This window comes from Neolamprologus multifasciatus, chromosome 11 (assembly GCF_963576455.1).
Source record: "Neolamprologus multifasciatus chromosome 11, fNeoMul1.2, whole genome shotgun sequence".
NCBI classification, from domain to species: domain Eukaryota; kingdom Metazoa; phylum Chordata; class Actinopteri; order Cichliformes; family Cichlidae; genus Neolamprologus; species Neolamprologus multifasciatus.
In genome coordinates, this window is record NC_140449.1 from 21495780 (window position 1) to 21517470 (window position 21691).

Here is a 21691-nt window from a genome sequence, read left to right on the forward strand (position 1 = left end):
TCTTCATGCTGCATCAAATTAAAGTTGATTACGTCAATTAAGCATCATGAGGTGGAGGTTGGGGGGTGGTTCCCTTTTTTTTTTTTTGCTGGGAGTTTGCAACCCTATTAGTTAGGTTGCTTAATATTTCTGTACTCTTTAAAATACCAGAATAGGGAGGATGGAGTAGGTTTAAGTTTATTAGATTGATAAGTTTTGCTGAACTATGAAATATTTTGGGTGCAGTGTATTTTTTACATACAGGTATAACAGAATAGCTTTAGTGTTGTTGTTTATTTAAACTTGAGCTTATACAAAATGCAGCAAGATATTTAAAAAAACAGTTTTATTGATATTGGCCGATATCCAAATTTATGATATCGTATCGGTCATAAAAAAGTGGTATCGTGCCATCTCTAATATATATATTTAAAAAGTTTAGACATTGAGTCTCAAGTTATTCTGTATCACATTATTTTATCCAGAGACATCATACTTTACCAAACTTGTTTTAATCCTTCCTTAAATCATCTCAAAATTCTAAAATCCTTCTTCATTTTCATTTTACTTTTATCCATTTTGAATTTTAATGATGTCTCTTTCAAATGGCTTCATGGCATCAGTCTCCTTGTGGAAAAGTTTGTCTCAAGTGTTATGTTTGTGAAAGAATTTAATTGCCCTGAAAGTACAGTTTTACCCCTGAATATGTGATTACAAGCCCAGAACAGTGAACAGCTCACCTGCCTGTCCTGACGATGTGTTTTAATGAAGCTCTGTGTGACGGCATGAGTTTAAATGGGAGCGCTGTCTGTGACTCATCTTTATTGTTTAATAGGTCAGTACGAGTCTGTCAATCTCCTTAGCGTGTGTGAATTAGGCTCCGAGGAAGTGAGCAAACCCAAACAGCTTTAAGGCTCAGGTCCAAGGACACAAGACCACAAACGCTCCAGTGTTTTCCCTCGACCTCAGCCATGTGACCCAGAACAGCACAGAGCATGCTCCTCTGCTGTGGGTAAAGAACTGAAGGTTCCTCTGATGAGGGCAAGAGGTGATGTCTGGTTTTCTGAGCAGAGATGCTCTGAGGCAGCGTGCTACAGAGTAAAGATGTAGAGTGCTGTGAAAAAGTATTTGCCCTTCCTGATTTGTTTGTTCATTGTTTCTGTTCTGTTTTGTCATATTAGACAAGGCTAACTTGAGTAAATTTAAAATACAGTTTTGAATGATGATTGCATATATTTGGAGGGGGGATGGGGTTGTACATTACCAAAATGACTCTGAGAGGGCATCAACAACTCATCCAGGAGGTGACAAAATAACCCAGCATCTAAAGAACTGACCTTTGCCTTTTTTCGCCTTAATAAATAACGTCATCGTTTAAAAACTGGATTGAAAACTTGCATTGATTCCGGTAATCTTTAGTATTTAAAATTAGTAAGTGTGACACATATGCAAGAATAAAAAAAAAAAGATTTATTCTTTTTTTAACTAGGAAGAGGACAGATACGGTGGTGCAACACACACACACACACACACACACACACACACGCACACACACACACACACAGAGCCGGGTTTGACTTTGATTGTATCTGTTTGAATGTGTGCCTGTTAGTTTCAGATGCAGCTAGAGCCGAGCTGTAGGTCTGGTCAGTGAAAACAGCAGAAATGATTTGTTGACTATTGCACATGCCGAATTATGGCTTCATTCAACACTGACTGAATTATATTGCTAAAGAAAATCTTTAAAAATCTACTAAACTAAACAGATGTATAAACGGGTGTTTTTGATTTCCTACCTGCCTGTTAAAGTCTGTTTTTCCATCGTAGTGAGTATACCTGTGTGCAGCGTGCACTGCCTGCATGCATGCAGAGGAAACATCGCCACCTCCCGGGGAAATCCTGCAACTGCAACTCAAGATGCTTTACATGAAACCCCCGAATTTCCTTTATATTTAATTTCTTTATATCAGTTAAAAACAAAACACAGTATGTGTTATGTTAAAGGGGTTTTAAGTGAACTTTAAAGAAAGTAAAGAAGTCTCTCTGCTTCAGGTGACATTAACAGTGTTTTTCATACTAAACAGCCAAGAGCAGAATGTATATTTTACCTACGCTCATCAACATGGTGCTGGTTGCCAGTTGGAGATGTAAGTGCTGTACTTTGCTTAAATGTTAACTGTTAGCTCATTGATAGCTACATGTCAGGAGCTCGTCTGCCCTCTTGTGATCAACAGGAATTAAAGCAGCTTATGCATGAACTGCTTCTGAATATTTTGGTGAACTGGGCCTGGAAACTGAAGCCAAGGTGAAACACCTGCATTCTTTCTAATGGCCAGCAGGGTTCGACTTTTCTGGTAATAAAGAAAAGTCAGAATATAAAGAAATTTTGGAAAGCAATGACCTCAGTAAACACTTTCCCAGTGAGTGTATGGTCTCAGTCGTTAACTTCAGGAATTACTAAATAAGATGTTTATTTGTTTATTTGTAAATTAGGGACCTGATTAGAATTAGAAGAACAATAAATAGATCACTCCTTTTTGATTGAGAAGTGTCTGCTCCATGAGCATGAAGTGTTGCTCGTTTCTTGGGGCTTAATTATACTCATGAACATGAAAAGCTGGAGCTTTTTTCTGCTTGAAGTCCGCTACCATTGATCGTGCACTGTAATTTCTTTTAACCACAAATCACACTGACAGATACACATACAAAGTCAATTTTAAATGCTTGTGAACGTAAACTTTTCTACGGAGCCCCGCAGGGGACATGGGAGAAAAAAAAATTAAGACGGACTTTTGCGAGATCTCGCAAAACAAACTCAGGATCTCGCAAAAGTTTTGCGAGATCTCGCAAAACAAACTCGGGATCTCGCAAAACTTTTGCGAGATCTCGCAAAACTTTTGCGAGATCTCGCAAACGTTTTAGCCGCATTCTTCGGACGCTGGCTCGAAGCCGACCGGGCGGTCGAAGCACGATGTGCCGGGAAAGCGGTGTTCCTCCCGGCTGTAGTAGGTCTCGACCTCCCATTAGCTCGAAGCTAACGGGAGGTCGAGACCTCCCGTTAGCATCGAGGTAATGGGAAGAATGCGGCTAAAACTTTTGCGAGATCTCGCAAAAGTTTTGCGAGATCCCGAGTTTGTTTTGCGAGATCTCGCAAAAGTTTTGCGAGATCCCGAGTTTGTTTTGCGAGATCTCACAAAAGTATTGCGAGATCCCGAGTTTGTTTTGCGAGATCTCGCAAAAGTTTTGCGAGATCCCGAGTTAGTTTTGCGAGATCTCGCAAAAGTCCGTCTTAATTTTTTTTTCTCCCATGTCCCCTGCGGGGCTCCGTAGAAATTAAACTGTAGCCGTCAGCTCATTCTTACCTATGCGGCTTCCTATGTGAGCACACAAATGAGCAGGGAGGGGAGCCTTCAGTTTAAATGGTTCGGTTTGCAAATACATTATTCATGTTCATCCAGCAAACACTAATATATTTTACCTGTCGCTATTTTTAATTCATTATATTGAGACTTTTTTCCCCACTTGCCTTAAACTTGGTGAACAAATTCTGGGATATGTTGTGATATTTCTTAGAGGCAGTTGTCTCCTCACACTACAAGCCCTGAATGGCACTAATGATTCCTCAAGCAATAAAATCACCCTCACTTTAGCAGAGAATATTCCCCGAGGGGTTACCAAACAGGGGAAAATTGCAAATGTCAGTTTGTGGCAAAACTGTTTGACAGGTGAAAAGGCATTCACAATAATGAGCAGCTTACATCACCCACAGCGCACTTTTTTCCCCATTCAATTTCTGATGGCCAGTATGGTTGCTCTTATAAAATTTTAAGATGACTGAATTTTATAATTAAAAATGTTACTTGTTCTAAACGGATTACTGAAGTCTCCAAACTGGCAGAGCTTCTTAACGATGTCTATCTGCCAACAAATTGGTGCTGTAACACTCATGAACTGGCATGGGAATTCTATCACTTCAACCAAATAGGTGAGGTGTCAAGATCAGTATCCAGCTTATTGGAAGTGATTAAGAACAACTAAAAATTTGTAAATGGGATGCTGCCAGAAAGCGTAAATTGCTGATGGAAAAGCAGAGGGAATGGGAGGGAGCCTGCTAAGCTGTAAATGGCCTTCTCATTGTGAGGTAACAACAAAATGGGATGTCAGGATGTAGGTGTAAACATCCAACAACTTCTGACATTGGTCCCAATACTTTGTGTCTAAAAAAAAAAATGCAGTAAAATGTAATAATGTAATGTAATAATAATTTGACCACTCCTAAAACAGTTTTCATTGTGTATTCTAAGTTGTTGGAGCATCAGATGTTGTTGTGTTTTCGTTTTCTTTTTTTTCTTTTTTTTTTTTTGGGGGGGGGGGGGGGGGGGTCGTCTTGTCTCCAGGTAAGAGGAAGTGATTCACAGTGGATCATTTAAAGGGAGACAAATGTCACTAATGCAAATGACGTGACTCAGCTAGCTAAAAAAATGGTAAAAGCAACAAGCCCTCATTTTAATGTTCGAAACGTAGATTACGACCAAGGTATTTTGCAGGTGTGATGGGGTTAAAAATTGTGGCCCATGGGAACTCTGAGAGCTGGCTCCATGACTGATCATGGGAAGCTAGGGTGAACGCTAATAATGTTAATTCTCTACAGCCTGTCAGCACACATATACACAAATAGCCTCTTTGATACTATTGAAAGTTTCAGACTGGGGGATCCATGACAGGGATGGACAAATATGTCTTACACGTCGAAAGGGATTGTTCAATGAAAATTTGTCAAGAGCTTAAATACATGAGCAACATGTTTAAAAAAAAGAAAAAAAGAAAGGAAAAAAAAAAAAGTTGAATCAGTAATAACACTAGCTATTTGGCCACATGGTCACATGCTTACTTTGTTTTGCTCTTGCAATCAAATTTTTAACAGACAAGTGCAAATACATTCAGAGCACTGAGTTAGCATAGATGATTAACTAGCTAGCTAATCGACAAACAGGAAGAAAAAAAGCTTTGCTTTCAAAACATCCCTCAAAGTTCAAAGTGAGCTTTCCGCCAATTAGGAAAGTAACAGAAAGATGCTTGAAATCATAAAATACTCATTCTATCAGGGTTTCTAACAATTGGGACACAGACTTGAGGCCACGCCCTCCCTGCTGCTCTCCGGGGAGGGCGTGGCCAGAGAATGCTTCAAATAAATGGCGCCCATTTCTTTGAACCACTCTGTCCTTCCTGTTTGACCCACTCCTGCCGCTTGCCAGAATTTTATTTCTCTTTTTTGGGTAGGTACTAGTATCAAATTATGTCTTACACCTCACTTTGTAAACTGTCATTCTTTTATTATAATAAACATGCTACCTACAGCTTACCATTGGACCTCTAATGGTTGTGTGAAGTGAATGTAAAATTTCCAGGGGTGAAATGTAACAAATAATGTGGGGATCTGAGCACCACAGAATACAACAATCAGCCTTCTGAGCCTGCCTGGAACTAACAACTGATATGTCCACTCAGTAGAATATAAACATTGAAACTGGGTATCCCAAAGCTGCTTTTTTTTCTGACTAGGACCCAGGAAATAAAGTACTCATTTAAATGCACATACACTAAATTGTCTAAATGATATAGAGCTATTCACATGAGGGTCCAAATTTTACAGATGCTAACAAGGAGGTGTTTGAATGAAATAAAGTTGTCCTTATTTGTTGGGTATGAGAAATCAGAGTGATGCTGCTTCATGCTCTGGGTGGGCTGATAATGAGAAGGACAAACTCTGCCATCTAATTGCTCACCTGATTGAATTCAAACTCCAGAGTGAGGAACTTTCACACAGAGTCTCAGATTATAAACTGTAGGTGGGCTGGATAATTAACTGTAGTGAGGAGCTCCTTTTCCTCCAGCAGAGCATTATGACAAAACACTAGGGGCTCTACTACTCCTGACTACTGTTTAATGAGACAGCCTCCTCTAAGGTAATGGTCCTGAAGTTTCTAGGGGAAACATTTAACCAAATAACTAACCAGAGGTCCACATACTATCTTTTTATGGAGTTTAAGTGGCTCTTATAGCTTTCATGTGTGGCTATAGTTTGCTCTGAGAAGACTGTAAAAATCAGCTAAGTGGATCATCATTGGAACCTCTATCTTTCTGAACACAAAGAACTAAACTGTCCCAGGCCATGAAAAGGACTAAGTGTGCAAAGAAACTCCACAGACTGAAACCTAAAGCACATGGCAAGAAATGCAATGCATTACAGAGTACAAACCAGTACTCCAAGACTGCAGCAGTGATGCCTCATTAGAAGATGTGCTAACCAGCTTCTGCAACTGACAGCGGTGATATTAAGAACATTTTGAAGTTAGCTTAAGAAAACAGCTAGACCAGACAACATGCCTGGTTAGGTGCTCAAATGTTAACTGGCACATGTTTTGACATTTTCAAAACATCCCTGAGCACAACGGTTCGTGTTTGCCTCAAGATCATCCCAGTGTCCAAGAAACCAACTATGTCCTGTCTCAGCAACACTGGCACCTGCCCAGGGCTCTGTGCTCGACCCATTGTTCTCATCCTTAAGGCGATGAAAATGATTAACTTCAGGAGGAACTCTGCCACCCTACTTTACTCCATATCAACTGTTCTGCCGTCGAGATCGTCAGCAGTGCAAAATTTCTCGGAGTACACCTGGTAGTGACACAGGGGGACATTACATTACAATACATACGTGGACATAAAATTGAGGCTGTAAAGGGGTGTATGAGGCCACTTCACCAACCCCTACCCTCCAACCTCTGGATAACCCACATGCCCCATGGCCCTATGTGTATAGTGATGTATCATGAGCCATTAGGATTGTAGTGGGTCACTGCACAGCAAGCAACAGCCCTACCCACTGTTGCCTATGTGACCACCTGCTTGGCATACAGAGAGTGGAGAGTACAGCCAACCACCTCCACTAAATAATTGAATTGATCACTGGGGAGCAGTGATACACTGATTGTACTAAGATAAATCTGAGTGCCTGTAATATCCATCATAATGGAGCTGCTAACTAAAAAGTAGTCTGATGTGAGTGGTGTACTGTTGAATAGGTGTGATCCCTGAGAGTAGAGTGATATGAACACCAATTATCACTGAGACAAACAATACAGCAGTACTTTTGAAGAACGTCTAGACTGCCAGTTCCTTTGACTCACTGCTGTACTGAGCCTGTCAATTTCTGGATTAAATACCAGGTTAAAGTCACCTGTTAGAGTGTTAGAGTGATCCCAAAATGAGGTAGTGAAAGCATGAAAGGAGGGAGGGTCATTTATATATACAAGCAATATATAATTTATCTAGTCAAAATATGAATCTAAGTATCATAAATATATCTTCTGTATCTGTTACATTGTTGCTACAGTGAAGTTTCTATTTCTGTGAATGTGGCTGCACCTGTTTTGTTTTGAGTTGTAGCAGGCTGAGTAAGAGGGACATGTGGAGAGTTGAGTGTGCGTGCAAATGTTTTGGACAAACTAAGTTTCCTGCAGAAAGAAAATGTGCCTGTAAGCCATTAACAAGTGTTAGTCTATTTTCTTGGAACCGGCCCCTCGTACATTCCGTGTGGCAAACGTCAATGCGTTCAGTTTTCCTAAATTAACTTGAGTGTGAATGTTCACTAAAGGGGTGTGTGTGTGTCTTGTATAGCTGCGTATGTGTCTGTAAATCACAGCACTGAAGGCAAAGCAAACATAACGCTGAGTGCTGAAAGGTGAAAAGAGATGACAAGCAGTGTTGGTCAAGTTACTTGAAAAAAGTAATCAGTAATTAATTACTGATTTTATATATATATATATATATATATATATATATATATATATATATATATATATATATATATATAAATAAAAGCACAACAAGCTTTAAAGCTTGTTGTGTTGTTATTTTACATGCTAGTCGGAAGTTTTTGTTTCATGTTCTTGGCTGGAATCCCCGTCCTCTCAAATTCCAGCTTCTCTCGAATGTACTCCTGCTTGCACTCTTCGAAAAACGTGGGGTCCTGGTAGTGTCGTGTCAGACATTCCTTCAGGGCTGCGTTCTCCCCTCGACACTTCAACACCATGAAGAAACCAGACTCTTTACAGCAGTGGTGCAGTGCATATATATATATATATATATATATAATTTTTTTTTATTTATTTTTTGTGTGTGTTTACACTCACTCTTTCAGATGCAAGGAAAATACAGCAGAAAATAAATAAAGTCAAAGACTAGCGGTCCTGTTGCTCTATTTTCACCTGTAGAGTAGGCGGAGGTTTATCCTGGTGCAGGTGTGCCGCAGCGGTCAGTGGAAGGATACCGCAGTTTCTCTGTGAGTTTCTCATTATGTCGTAGCTACTCGGTGTTTGCTTGGAAGTTTAGGGGGGTTTTTTTCGCTGTAAAAAGAAGTTTTCTTCCCACGCACAGCGGACACTAATGTTTTTGTCACTTTTTATGGAATCAAACTCAAAATAAGGTCAGTACTTCCACGCTTTAAACGCTGCACGCTCATACTCTCTCCCGCACTCGATATATTATCCATTGTTGATCTGCACACAGCTGTTGTCACTAACATCACACTCGCTTATGTCACTGTCATGAGACATTCTCGCAAGAAAATCACGGTTTTAGTAACGCAGTTCCAACGGGAAAGTAACGGTAATCTAATTACCGTTTTTGCAATAGTAATCCCTTACTTTACTCGTTACTTGAAAAAAGTAATCAGATTACTGTAACGCGTTACTGTAACGCGTTACTGTAATCCGATTACTTTTTTCAAGTAACGCGTTACTGTAACGCGTTACTGTAATCCGATTACTTTTTTCAAGTAACGCGTTACTGTAACGCGTTACTGTAATCCGATTACTTTTTTCAAGTAACGCGTTACTGTAACGCGTTACTGTAATCCGATTACTTTTTCAAGTAACGCGTTACTGTAACGCGTTACTGTAATCCGATTACTTTTTCAAGTAACGCGTTACTGTAATCCGATTACTTTTTTCAAGTAACGCGTTACTGTAATCCGATTACTTTTTTCAAGTAACGCGTTACTGCCCATCTCTGATGACAAGTGAAATAAAACCTAGGAACCATTCCAGAGTGACCTAAAATAAAACAATAAGAGGAAAAAAAAACACTATACTATTTAAACAGGACTAATTTACGGAGCCCCGCAGGGGACATGGGAGAAAAAAAAATTAAGACGGACTTTTGCGAGATCTCGCAAAACTAACTGGGAAAAAAACCCAAAAAAAAAAACAAACAAACTCGGGATCTCGCAAAAGATCCCGCTCCTTTTGATAGCGTTTCAGTTGAAGGGTGCGTACGGAGCCCCCGTAGGTGCAGACATGGAGGAGGATTTAGAACATTTCTTGCGGTCAAGAGAGGTCCCACACGACGACATCATGCACATGCAACAAGACAAAGTACGTATAAACAACAAAGCATTAAACACCGCGGTTCAAAAGGCGAGAAACTTGTTGAAAAACCTAGGTCGTATATGCAGGCCTTTAATGTTAATTCTTGTAAATATGTTCAGGTTCATTAAACATAACTGTTAAGTGCACATATGTTTTGAAATTTCAAATCGTGTCCAAATTCATGGGCTGCATCATCCCGAGGACTCGGGCTTCGTGGTCTACGTGGGGCGGGTCCTCAGAAGTAGGCCGGAAGTAAACGGCTGGGGAAATTGGACGGTCTAGCCTTCTGATTAGCGTCACCACTGCGTTGGAGGAGTTTATTAAACTCGTCCGTCTGCTCCTTTCTATCTAATGCTGGGCTCACACTGTGCGATTTTTACAGTCGCGCGATTCAGCTCCTGCTCAAACTGTACATTGACTCGCAGGGGTTAGAAGTTCGTAGGTCACGATGCAGGGTCTCACACTATACGACCCGATGCTCTGATGCGACCCGAGTGCTCACACTGTGCGTCCATAAAATGAAGGTTATAACAGAAATTCTGTCGCTCGCTCTCCCTCTCTGTCTTTCACTCACACAGACACGCCATCAACTTTGCTAAATTGCTACAAACAGGTTTGAAATCCTCACGACCAAGCGATTGATGATCGGGAGCTGGTCGTGAGGTGTTAATCGCTTCTCGTTACCCCAGGTATACTATACGATGCACGACGAAGGCCAAAATCGGGCCATCGCAAAAACAGTCGCACGACTCAAAAATCGGCTCAAAATGGGCCAAAAATCGCACAGTGTGAGCCCAGCATAAGCGGTGTAAAAACCAAGGAGGAACCCACCCAGGGGATTAATAAAGTTTTATTTTATCTAATTTAATCTAATAACTTTAATCTCAGCCAAACCGGTTTACTCACGAACAAATAAAACACTGAAAAAAGCCAAACATTAACATTTTTAGGTTGTCTAAGTGTTTTATATATTACGTTTAGCCTGAGTAGCAAAAGTCCGAGGTGAGCTGAAAATGATGTGCCGGGAGTTGTGCCGTTCTCCTGGTATATGTTAATTTTGTTCTGGTTGTATACATGTTCTGTATACTGTTTCTTAATAAAGTTTAATAATTAAAAAAAAAATTCGGTGAAAAGGAGGACGCATTTGTCCGCTGCATTCGGTGGAGTCTACGAATTTAAAATAGAATCTTTGTAGAGATTGCCATAATTGTTGTACATTTCTGTGCAAATAAAAAAAAACTAGTACGGATTTTGGATAGCCTTCGGCGCATCGCTGTGACGTAATCGGTCTACAAAAGCGTCCTCAGGAGGATGCAGCCCATGAATTTGGACAATGTGATAAATAAAGTTAAAAGAAAAAGAGGTTGCAGCCCATGAATTTGGATGTTGTTATCTGGCTGTGCCATTACCATGGTAACATGGACACCATAGCACAAAATACTTGGTGGAACTTACCTTACTTATACCTTACTAGCAAAATATTTTTTAGTAACGTAGTATATAAATATCTACTACTATTACTATACTAATACTAACAGAGCAACAGTAAGGTAATAAGACACAAGTTGTCAGAGTAACTTTTGATAATGATCATGAACAGTGATTAAGAACTCTATTTCTAATACAGTTAGTATTCCATGTGTTAGCACACATGGAATACTAACTGTATTAGAAATAGAGTTCTGTGGCTTCCTAGAATAAAAGTATATTAATAGCATTTCTCTAATGTTTTATGTCTGCAGGTGGATAAGGCAGTGCTGTCCGTCATGACTGATGTACAAATGGCAAAATACATAAGGACATATGGTGACAGAGTAGCTGTCCAGTCCTTCTGTCAACAAACTAAGTACAGCACAGATAAAGAGACTCTTCTGCAGAACCTAAGAGATAAAATTGCGGCACGGAAAATAAGATCAAAAACCAAAGGAGTGCTGTGTGGTTCATCAGGTGTGTTCCACAAGCAAGGTGAAGGGATGGCAAGACAGAGAAATACTGCAGGAGAGAAGACCTGCAGAAAAATAGAAATCGGATGGCTTCATTTAAGCAGTAATGAATACCGTCAAGTGAGAACCAGAAATGGTGGAGGAACAAGACATGCAACTGTGGAAAAAACTACAACTGTAGCTAAGATTTTGGAAATGGGAAAGGACCTGTTTTTTCCAGATGGGTACTCGCCAAAAGGGAGAGTTGAAGACTTTGTCATTGATGTCTGTGATTTTAAAAGAAATCCGATTGCTTTAGATGACACTGTTGGCAAACTTTATGAACAAACCAAATTGAAGCTCATGAGATTTTACATTTGCACAAAAGATGAAACACCATCAACAGTTCAGTCCTCATCTGAAGAGGATTTTTCTGTCAGCATAACTGAAGAAGATTCACCGGTGACATTACTTGGATTTGACAGTGAGACAGATGATTTTGTCCCAGATCTACTTGACCATGGGGATTCATCTGACAGTGACACTGGCAAACAGGTTTGTTAAAATAAGAAAGTTATTATTACAAATAATGATCACTTTAAAGTTACTGTATTTTGTTGTGTTTATTAGTGCTTGGTGGTAACATGCGACATGTTCTAATTTTGTGGTACTATTGTACTAGGTATGACTGTGCAACGGCAATAAAGAGTTGTCTTATTCAAGTGCTTTATGTACATCTACGAATATTTGCACTTCTGTAGGATGAAATTATTCAAGGAATTTGTTGTTGACTTGTGTGGTAAGGTACATTTAATACATCTGTGAAAGACTTACAGCTTTGTATTCATTAACATGTTCTAAATGACTGGCTGCTGAAAAAATAATTGAGTTATTTTCGTTTGTTTCTTGTGTTTGTTTTCTGGTTCACAGATTCACAATTTCCAGATGGGACACAATCCAAAAAAACTGAAATCACTCTGCGAGGCAGTGACAACACAAAGTCCAGGAAAATCACATCATATGCATTCAACCCCAAAAGACATTAAAAACACTGTTGTGGGACAGCAGCAGCAGACTGACTCAAGTGATCATGATTTCCCTGACCACTGCTCTGAAATTATTGATCTGACCAGTATAGTTCCTAACAAATCCTTCAAACTAGAGTCCCGGGAGAAACTTCCAGAAGATTTGGAATTTCGTTTTCCAGACACAGACGAAGTGGATACGGTTCTATGGAATCCTGAAGAGGATCTTGTCAGAGCAGATGGTGATGACACAGTCGTGATAACCCTGAATTATGTCAACAGTGAGGATCTCAGACAGGTAAGACCATGGACAGTTGTGGTTGATATGGTTTATGTAAGTGTTACAAAATATGGAAATTTATTAATAATCAAATTCAATAACTTGCATAGTTCTGATTTTAAAAAAGCTGATCATGCATTCCTGCTTGGACAAAATTTAAGCATGTATGTTATTTTCTGTAATATTATTCTTTTGGGTCTTAAAAGAAATAACCTACAGTACTGTGAAACACTTGCTCAATTTCTATTAATCAGAATTCATCTCTTGTTTGTTTAAAACTTGATTTTGTTGCAGCAATAATACAACATTTTAAGTAGTAAGAAGTACATCAAGATCTGATAAAAACCTGTGGAATTCCACTGTAATATGTCTTTTTACTCTTGTAAGTGAGACATGTAGGCTGAAAATAAAGAGGTGTATCTTTTTTCTATTTCTTAAGACCTATTGACATATTTTGCAGACTTTTTAAGAACATTCATGATTTAGAATAGGCCAAGGTAGAAGATTGAAGAAGAGTCTTCTAATCTTGAAGGGTTAAGGTGTCTGTTGTCAGTTAATGCAATACTTCCTTCTCAGAATGCCGACACAAATGGATTACCTATGGATGGTTTCCTGCTACCATTGTCTTCAGCTAATGGCTTGCCCACACCCCATATGCAGTCAATACAGGAGGAAGCACCCCAGATTACACAGGTAAGATGGATCAATTCGGGCAACCATAAACACCTATCTTTACATACTGTAGAGATGCCAAAATTTCATGCTATTTTCTGAGGATATGGCAGTTTGTGGGTCCATTTGAATTAAAAGGATATTGTCAGTTGAGAGACAATTCCAGTGTTTAACATTAAGATAAGATTAAACAGGAAATTTAGTCTTGAAATTAAATTATTTACATAACACAGCAGTGAGACATTGTTTTGGTGTCACTATTGTGTTTTCTACCTTTTTTGCACAGAAGTGAGTCTTCTCATACATGTAAAGAACACTTGTATAATTTTCTGTGAGGCATACGAGGACATCCATCAGGCCAAAATGTGAATGTTATACATAAATTGTCAGTGCAACCATGGTTTGGGAATGTACAGCCCACTAAAATTAGACAAATAAATTTCAAACTTTTTCAGAACATTGATATTGTGTAATCTGTACAATTCATTTGCATTTCTTATGGAATGTGCATGTTTTGTCTTTTACTCAGGACCATGGACTGAATTTCATCGCACAAGGTTTGCCTTTAGATTCAAGCAACCAACTTTCCCCATCAAATTCAGGAGACCCACAGAGCCCCCTACATGTATCAATTCGCAGGATAAAAGTTGTTGATGATCTTTTGGCTGTATTTATGGACAGTAGCATTCTGAATGAGACTTTAAAGATGAACTTTGTAAATGAAAATGCTGTTGATGATGCTGGGGTGTCAAGGGAGGTTTACACTGCATTTTGGGAGCAATTTTTGGAACAGTGTGAAGGTGAAAATGAACGAGTTCCAAGGCTGAGACCAGACTTTAGTGAGGCTGAATGGCAAGCAGTTGGGCAGATATGGGTGAAAGGCTTACTAGACCATGGTGTCTTTCCAGTGAGGCTGTCAAAGGCTTTCATTTTTGCTTGCATCCACGGAATGGACTCAGTTGATGTAGACATTCTGATTGCATCGTTTCTCAACTATCTCCCTCCTGTTGAGAGATCAGCTGTTGAGAAGGCTCTCCAAGGCACAATGGATGAAAATGATGAAGAGGACCTGCTTGACCTTTTTACAAGGATGGGTTCCCACTTCCTGCCACCTAAGAACAACATGCAGCCTGCCATTGAAACAATGGCTCATAAGGCCATTCTCCAAGAGCCAAAGTATATAATGGATTGCTTCTCCACACCCATGGCACATCTGCAGCTGAAACTGGCAGACAAGGAAAGTGTGTTATCTCTGTATGAGACAAAGAAGGCCACAGGCAAAAGACTAGTGCAGCTATTTGAAACAACAAAATTGATGCTGTCTCACGGAGAACAGACAACCTTTAACCATCTTCAGCGTTATGTTAAAAACGCTGATGAAACCAAAGCTGAAAAAATCCTGCACTTCTGCACAGGATCTTCTGTGATATGTGTTGACAAAAGTTTGGTGTGCTTTAATGCTGAAACTGGGCTCAACAGAAGGCCTGTTGCTCACACCTGTGGAGCTACCCTTGAAGTGCCATGCACTTACAGTTCTTATCCTGAATTTCGCACAGAGTTCGACAATATCCTTTCCAGCAATTACTTTGAAATGGACATCATTTGAACTTGATGAGTGTACTAATGGTTACAGCTGTAATTGTTATATGTATGATTATCCTTGAGTTCATAAATTCTGTCTTGTTTCATTTCTCATTGAAGCATTTGATATATTCAGCTGTATAATAAGCAGTCACAAATTTAATTTTCTGATGGTTTAGTTGTATGTTAGCTCAGATTTCACAAGGACTCTTTATTGTTTAAAATTCTTTGAAAATGACCGCATCTTTAACTTCTGTTGAAAACAAGGTTTGTGTTTAGCGTTAGAGGGACAGATCACATCAAAATCTGCTGTACACATTGTCATTGTTTCCTTTTACTCCTGCCATCAGCCAGAATAAAGGCTCGCTTTTGTTTTAAGTTCAGTGTCCTCTCTCTCTCCTTGTCTGCTTTTGGGTACATTCTCTCAACACACCTGCATACCCCGCAGTGATACACATTGGCTTGCTGTTTATCCATCTAGAATGTTTTGTCATGAGTTGCCTAGTTTTGGGAGATATTAGCTGTAGAGATCTCTTCCTTGTTGAAAAACTACATGAAGCTACATAAGGTCTACATAAAGACATTGCTACTAAGCATTAAGTACCATGTGAAACGAGAAGGGTAGGCTTGTACAGTCAGTATCTCTAAAATTGGGCAACTCACACTAAAACAATGTGGATTAACGAATACTACCGCTAGCGAACAGAAAAATGTGTAAATTTGATTTTAGGGTGAAAGGTCCATTAATATTAGTAAAGAATGTCACTATGGTTGCGAAAAAAGTTATTGAAAGTTAATGATAAGAGCCTGTTTCCAAATTCTTAAAGCTGATGTGGCCTATAAACATCATCTTGTAACAATAAGTCCTATTTTCCCTTGATTAGCTTCTGAAATGTTTACTAGTTGTTTTGTTAAAAAGCATATTGCCATCACAAGTTATCTTTTTTGAAAGGACTTTGCCATAATGTGACATACAGATGATTCACAATTCTTTATACTGTCTTATATAATTACAAATTACCAAGCAATGATTATCAGATTTAACAGTTTCTTGGATAAACAAGATTGTAGGCCAGGATTTCTAATTAGATCAAATAGTATATATGGTTAATTATAAAATATTGCTATATTTTTGACAGATTATGCACTTCTGTCTACCCTTCTCTGAAATTAAAGTGCCTGGGAACACAGGCAGTCAATACACAGATGTTGTCGATATGCTTTTGTCATTTGCAATTTTTTAGTTGTCTGTACTACATAGTCCAAAAAAAAAATTAGAAATTGATTAGATTTCAGTTTATTTATCCGGTAGTTCAACAACACATATCATCCTTTCAGAAGTGGTGAGTTTTGCAAAAATAGCATTCGAATGAAATTGCTGTTCATCAACAGAACAGGTGGGTGCAAAGAATTTGTTATTCAGCTGATAAAATAAGCTTCAGATAAATTCAGTGACCAAAAAAGAATGTTTATATCTATTAGAAATTCTAAGAGTTCAAAAGGTCTCGATTTAGTTCTTTATTTTTTCAGTTTTGTTTAACCAACATTAAAAAACTAAAGCTCGTCTGGAATCAGAATAAATAGTTAAAAAAAAAATAGCAAAAATGACATGAAATAATTATATTTTTAGACAGAGAAACTTGAGTTTAGAAAAATGCCAAGGTGCCCCCCCCCCCCCCCCCTCAGATTATGATGCCCCTTAGTACCATTTCATGTAGCTTGCCAGTGTGACAGTTGGTGTTATAATATATATAAAGCAACAAGGCATAATAGAATATCTCTTCGATTTTAAACTGTATTCTAGCCAACATAAACAACTAAACATTCCCATCATTAACAAATAGAGATGGTGTAAATAAATACCAACTCACCATTTAAAAGTTATTACAAAATACTCAACATAAACCACCATTATCTGAGTAAACACTGTACATTAAAACTCCTAACACATTAAATTAAGACGTGTCTTATGTTTTGATCCATGTATCAAGCCAAATAGACAGTTAAAGTAATTCGAAGTAATACACATAGACATAGAACTTGATAACATTTGACAGAACATTACAATGTTTTTGTGCTAAAGAACACTCAGAATATCATTAACAGGCAGAGACTCCCCTTTATACTTTAGTTCACTGACCCTCCTGGAACACAACAATAAATATTTCTATATAAGATATTCTCATAAATGACTGTGTACTAGAAAGCTTACAGTTTACAGTCTGTTTAATATCCAGAAGTTAGCTTTCTCACATATAGCACAGGTCAATTTTGAGAAATGTTCTCTGCTGCAGTGTATGCAATTTACACTAATGCCATGATGTTCTCTCTTAAATGCATGTACAAGTTCACAGCCTGATATGGGTCTGTTGGTGGAGTCAGATGGGACTCAGTCATGATGATATTGCACAGTTCATATACATCGGGGTCACATGGTTTGGTCAGTCGAAAAACACACTCAGTTTTACACATTTCAACATCTTCTTCTTCAGTGGGGCAAAGGAAGTCTCTTGTCCCGTAGAGCTCAGGTAATGTATACATTACATTAGGTCGACCACTGGGGATATTGATGTTTGTTGATGGCCTGATGGAGTGTGTATTCCAAACCTGTGCAGTGTCATCCAGCTCATCCTGTTAAAAAGAATACAGAAATTTAAGAAATGTGATCGCATGTACGTATATACATATACGCAGATCACGATGAGACAACTCACTCACTGAGAGGAAGGTTTCTTATATTTATGCAATTTATTATTTTTAAACAATCATGCGAATTTTTGTAATCATGTATTTTACCTAATGTCATCTGTACAAGTGTTTCACACACTAACTACGGTTACTGTTATGCTGTGATATCTTACATTAGTACTATTAGTCTTATTACTACCTGCTTGTCTCATCTACTCCCCTCATAATAATCAATTTGTTTTATGTCACTGATCATTGTATTTTGTATTTGTAAGTTATTTGGATATTCCAATCTAAATAATTCCAAATTGTAAATAGTTAATATTATAGATAAGAAATTTTCATATGCCATGTCAACATCTTCAACATAGATGTTACCAGTGTTGGGAAGGTTACTTTTAAAATGTATTCCATTACAGAATACATGACCCGAAATGTATTCTGTAACAAATTCCGCTACGTTACTCAATGAGAGTAACATATTCTGAATACTTTGGATTACTTAATATATTATCATGCTGTTTACAACTACGTGAATGTACTATTGCTGTGATTTATTACTGTTACTGAAGGTCCGTGGCTCCGAAACATAGTAAAGGGACCTCTGGCTAATACGGTGGGTTCTGTGTCTGGTCGTAGCCAAAAAATAGCTTTACTTTGTTGTCTGGGTCAACTTTGCTTGCGAGAGAGAGGCGTTGAAAGGCTGCTCCAACGGAACTTATTGTTTTTGGAGGAAAACACGAACACGGTGTACAGTCTAGTCTTAATAGCTTACTTACAACTGGGCTCGTCAGGCACTCTTCTTGGCTGCAGTGGTTATTATTATATTTACATGCTTCCAGCTCCCGTTTCTGCTCGATGACAGCTCCTACTTTTTTTTCTCCCTCCCTCGCTCACAGACACATCAGGGGTATGGCAGTCCATTCTCCCTGCAGCACGGACTACACTGCCTATGATGCTACATTCTTTAGAGCTATGCCTGTAGCATTCTGCCTATTAGCTTAGCACAACAACAACAAAAAGGCCTCTCTCACCCAGGAAACACGCAGAGAGAGAGCGTCACCCTGTAACCATGGCAACCGTAACGCTGCCGCCTGGAGCAACAGAACGTAGCTGTCAAACAAAACCCAAACAGTCCTGACCCGTGACAATATGAAACAGGAAAGTACCACCGTGTAATCCATTTATTTCAACAAAGTGACTGTATTCTAAATACCACCTTTTTAAACGGTAACTGTAACGGAATACAGTTACTCATATTTTGTATTTTAAATACGTAACGGCGGTACATGTATTCCGTTACTCTCCAACACTGGATGTTACTGTAGTCTTGGTTGTTGAGCTCTTCCTTAAGGCGGCCGATTGCTTAAGCCTAAATTATAGTATTTACACAATTTTTTATTTCATTTACTCCCTGCTCCTCTCAACCGCTTCTCCCTGTCTTGTCTCTTTCTTCCTGCAAGTCTCTCCATTTCCTAAACCTGGCACAGGTCTCATCTCTCACAGTACTTCGTGTATTACCTCTCTATCACTTCCTCAGTTTCTTTTATCTCTCACTCACACACGCATGCATCCATACACGCAACAAAACATATTTTATTAACTCACCTGGATGAGTCCCATGCAACAAAACTGAAGGAGGTTTTTGTCCAGAAACCCACCATCAAAGTACCCGTTGTCTCTGATGTCTGCAAATAAGGATAACCAGAACTCCAGACACTGGCTGCGAAGAAAACGCCACCAGTATTCAATCCTTTGATTGGCGGTACTTGCTCCCTCCAAGTAACTCTCAAGGGTGTCGTTAGGAGCCACGGGCACAAGGAAACGCTGAAAGCCTCTAACATGGCCATTTTCAGTTCCAAGATCGCCCCTCACAACTCTAGGGCAGCCCTTTAAACGCTGCACCGCTTCTATGTAATACCCCCCGATCACTTTCGGATTACTATTTGTTGTGTACGCATTAAGCCAGATTAGTTTTCTAGAGAAACCGTCAATACTACCATTGATACAGATGCCATATGGCTTCAGTTTGTCGTAGGAGTCCATGTGCCAGATGAAATTCGGCCCTTTTGAAAAATAGTTCCTTCGCCTGAAACGTCTTGCTTGCCTCAGTGCGACGCCTCGGGGATCCAGCTCCTTCAAAACCAAGCGCACATCCTCTTTCCTCACGCGTAGTCCATGTTCCCTGCATTTAGCGTACATCCATCGGTATCCGTGAAGCTGCCCAGAGTACTGCAATTGGTTGTCTATAAATTCAACCAAGACGGCCAGGTCAGAGTACGCTTTGTGGCGAGTGTGTCCCCTTGCGCTAAGAACTCTCTTCAGATGTCTTTCGCTTATATGAAAACTGTGTCTACTGCAAAGCACAGTTTTAATGTCTTTATAGTTTAGTCCAAGCTCAAAGTAAAAATCTATGAATCGCTCAAATGGGTGTGTGTCCTCCATCGCTGTGGTTGTTTCTAAAGTTTCAGTGCTGATTTGGAGGTGTATGGTATGGACTTTTGCGAGATCCCGAGGTTTTTTTTTTTCCAGTTTTTTTTTTTTTTTCCAGTTTTTTTTTTTTTTTTTTTTTTTTTCCGAGTTAGTTTTGCGAGATCTCGCAAAAGTTTTGCGAGATCCCGAGTTTGTTTTGCGAGATCTCGCAAAAGTTTTGCGAGATCCCGAGTTTGTTTTGCGAGATCTCGCAAAAGTTTTGCGAGATCTCGCAAAAGTCCGTCTTAATTTTTTTTTTCTCCCATGTCCCCTGCGGGGCTCCGTACTTTTCCAATAATCATTCCAAATAAAAAGCTTTTTTTTCCCCTCCCTGCTTGTTTTCAAAAGACAAGCAGCTTGTTGCACGAAGAAATGTTTTCAGTGGTTTCAGAAAAATGTGTTCCCTTTCATATAAAAGGGAAATGGTTCAGTGCAAACTGATGTGGGGTGGGTATCATTTTTATCATTACACCAGCACGACTTTATAAAACATTCACAGCTTAACTCAAGAAAAAACGTTCAAACAGTTAATAAAGGTTTATTTAATCAAAAGTGAAAGTACTTAAGTTAATTTCATACTTTTTTGTACATCATTTATTGGCTGGCAAAACCATTAATCTGGCAGTATGAGAGTAGAGAGGTGGATAGTTTGTAACCATAAATGGAAACAAAAAGAAAAATCACATGGTATTATCATATGTGTGTTTCTTTTTTAAACATCACAATTATCGTTGTGCTGACACTTGTCAGTAAGTATAATGTTATCTCAACAACTATCAGATAAACAGGAGTGCTACAATATTTTCATTTGATGTCAAAGTGTGGAACTAAAGCACGTTTTTCATGTCTTTGTTATTTAGGCAAATTTATCAGATGGTGAGTTTGGAGGTCTGGGAATCAAATTACACAATTTGATTCAATTTGTTGTGTGTTTTAAAAGCTGTTCCAGTATTGGCCGCCTAAATTTTATATGCTGCTCAAAGAAATTAAGGGAATATTTGATCATAGGTATATAACACAAAGTTTGTCAGACTTCAGGGAATCAATCTGCCCAGTTAGGTTAAGCCTAGAGTCCCTGTGCTGTCTGTCGCATGTGCTCAGTATGAACCTGCTTTCTCTGTTTAGAGAGCACACTGTGAGTTCCTGCCAGTTCTGGTGTTTTCTGGCAAATGCCAATCAAGCTTTGAGTGGGCTGTGAGCACAGGTCCCATCATGGAGTCTGTTTTTAACAGAACCCTGTGAAAGTGTGTAGCTGGAGGTCACTTTGTAGGGCTCTGTTCGTCCACTCACTCCTGTTGCTGGTTTAACGCCCTTCTACGGCCCTGTCCAGCTCTCCTCAAGCAACATCTTCTTGTATCTCATCCTTATTCTTGAGACTGTGCAGAGGGACACGGGAAAACTTACGGATGCGCAATGCTGCAGGAGCTGGCTTACCTGTCCAACCTGAACAGTCTGCAGGTACTGTCTCACCCTACCAGCAGTGACATGGACACCAGCGACAGTTTTTGTTGTCTTGTTGTCGCTTCTCCAGTTCGACTGTTATCAGTTGGATTTGAACCAAAGCAGGTGAAACAGATTCACCATAGTTTCTGATTTTGTGTTCCCTTTGTTTATTTGAACAGCGTATTAATTTATCACAATTAT

The 21691-nt window shown here is 39.1% G+C and overlaps 2 protein-coding genes across 6 annotated transcripts; one reads left to right on the top strand and one right to left on the bottom strand.

Moving 5' to 3' along the window:
• The first annotated feature begins 8156 nt into the window (after positions 1-8156).
• LOC146508362 (uncharacterized) lies at positions 8157-15265 on the top strand. 4 transcript variants are annotated; one of them, XM_085177602.1, is made up of 5 exons: positions 8157-8464; positions 11150-11884; positions 12260-12652; positions 13211-13327; positions 13836-15265. In XM_085177602.1, the coding sequence occupies exons 2-5, from the start codon at positions 11174-11176 to the stop codon at positions 14910-14912; spliced, it is 2298 nt and encodes a 765-aa protein (XP_085033728.1). In that variant the 5' UTR covers positions 8157-8464; positions 11150-11173; the 3' UTR covers positions 14913-15265. The 4 variants fall into 4 exon arrangements, with proteins under 4 accessions (XP_085033728.1, XP_085033729.1, XP_085033727.1 ...); XM_085177601.1 differs by lacking the exon at positions 8157-8464 and adding an exon at positions 9242-9413; XM_085177603.1 differs by lacking the exon at positions 11150-11884.
• Positions 15266-16565: 1300 nt separating this feature from the next.
• LOC146508363 (uncharacterized) lies at positions 16566-20115 on the bottom strand. 2 transcript variants are annotated; one of them, XM_085177608.1, is made up of 2 exons: positions 19184-20115; positions 16566-17518 (listed from the first exon to the last, which is right to left on the bottom strand). In XM_085177608.1, the coding sequence occupies exons 1-2, from the start codon at positions 20018-20020 to the stop codon at positions 17192-17194; spliced, it is 1164 nt and encodes a 387-aa protein (XP_085033734.1). In that variant the 5' UTR covers positions 20021-20115; the 3' UTR covers positions 16566-17191. The 2 variants fall into 2 exon arrangements, 1 of the variants encoding a protein (XP_085033734.1); XR_014876881.1 differs by having other exon boundaries at positions 17413-17518; positions 18355-19302.
• Between the last annotated feature and the right edge of the window lie 1576 nt (positions 20116-21691).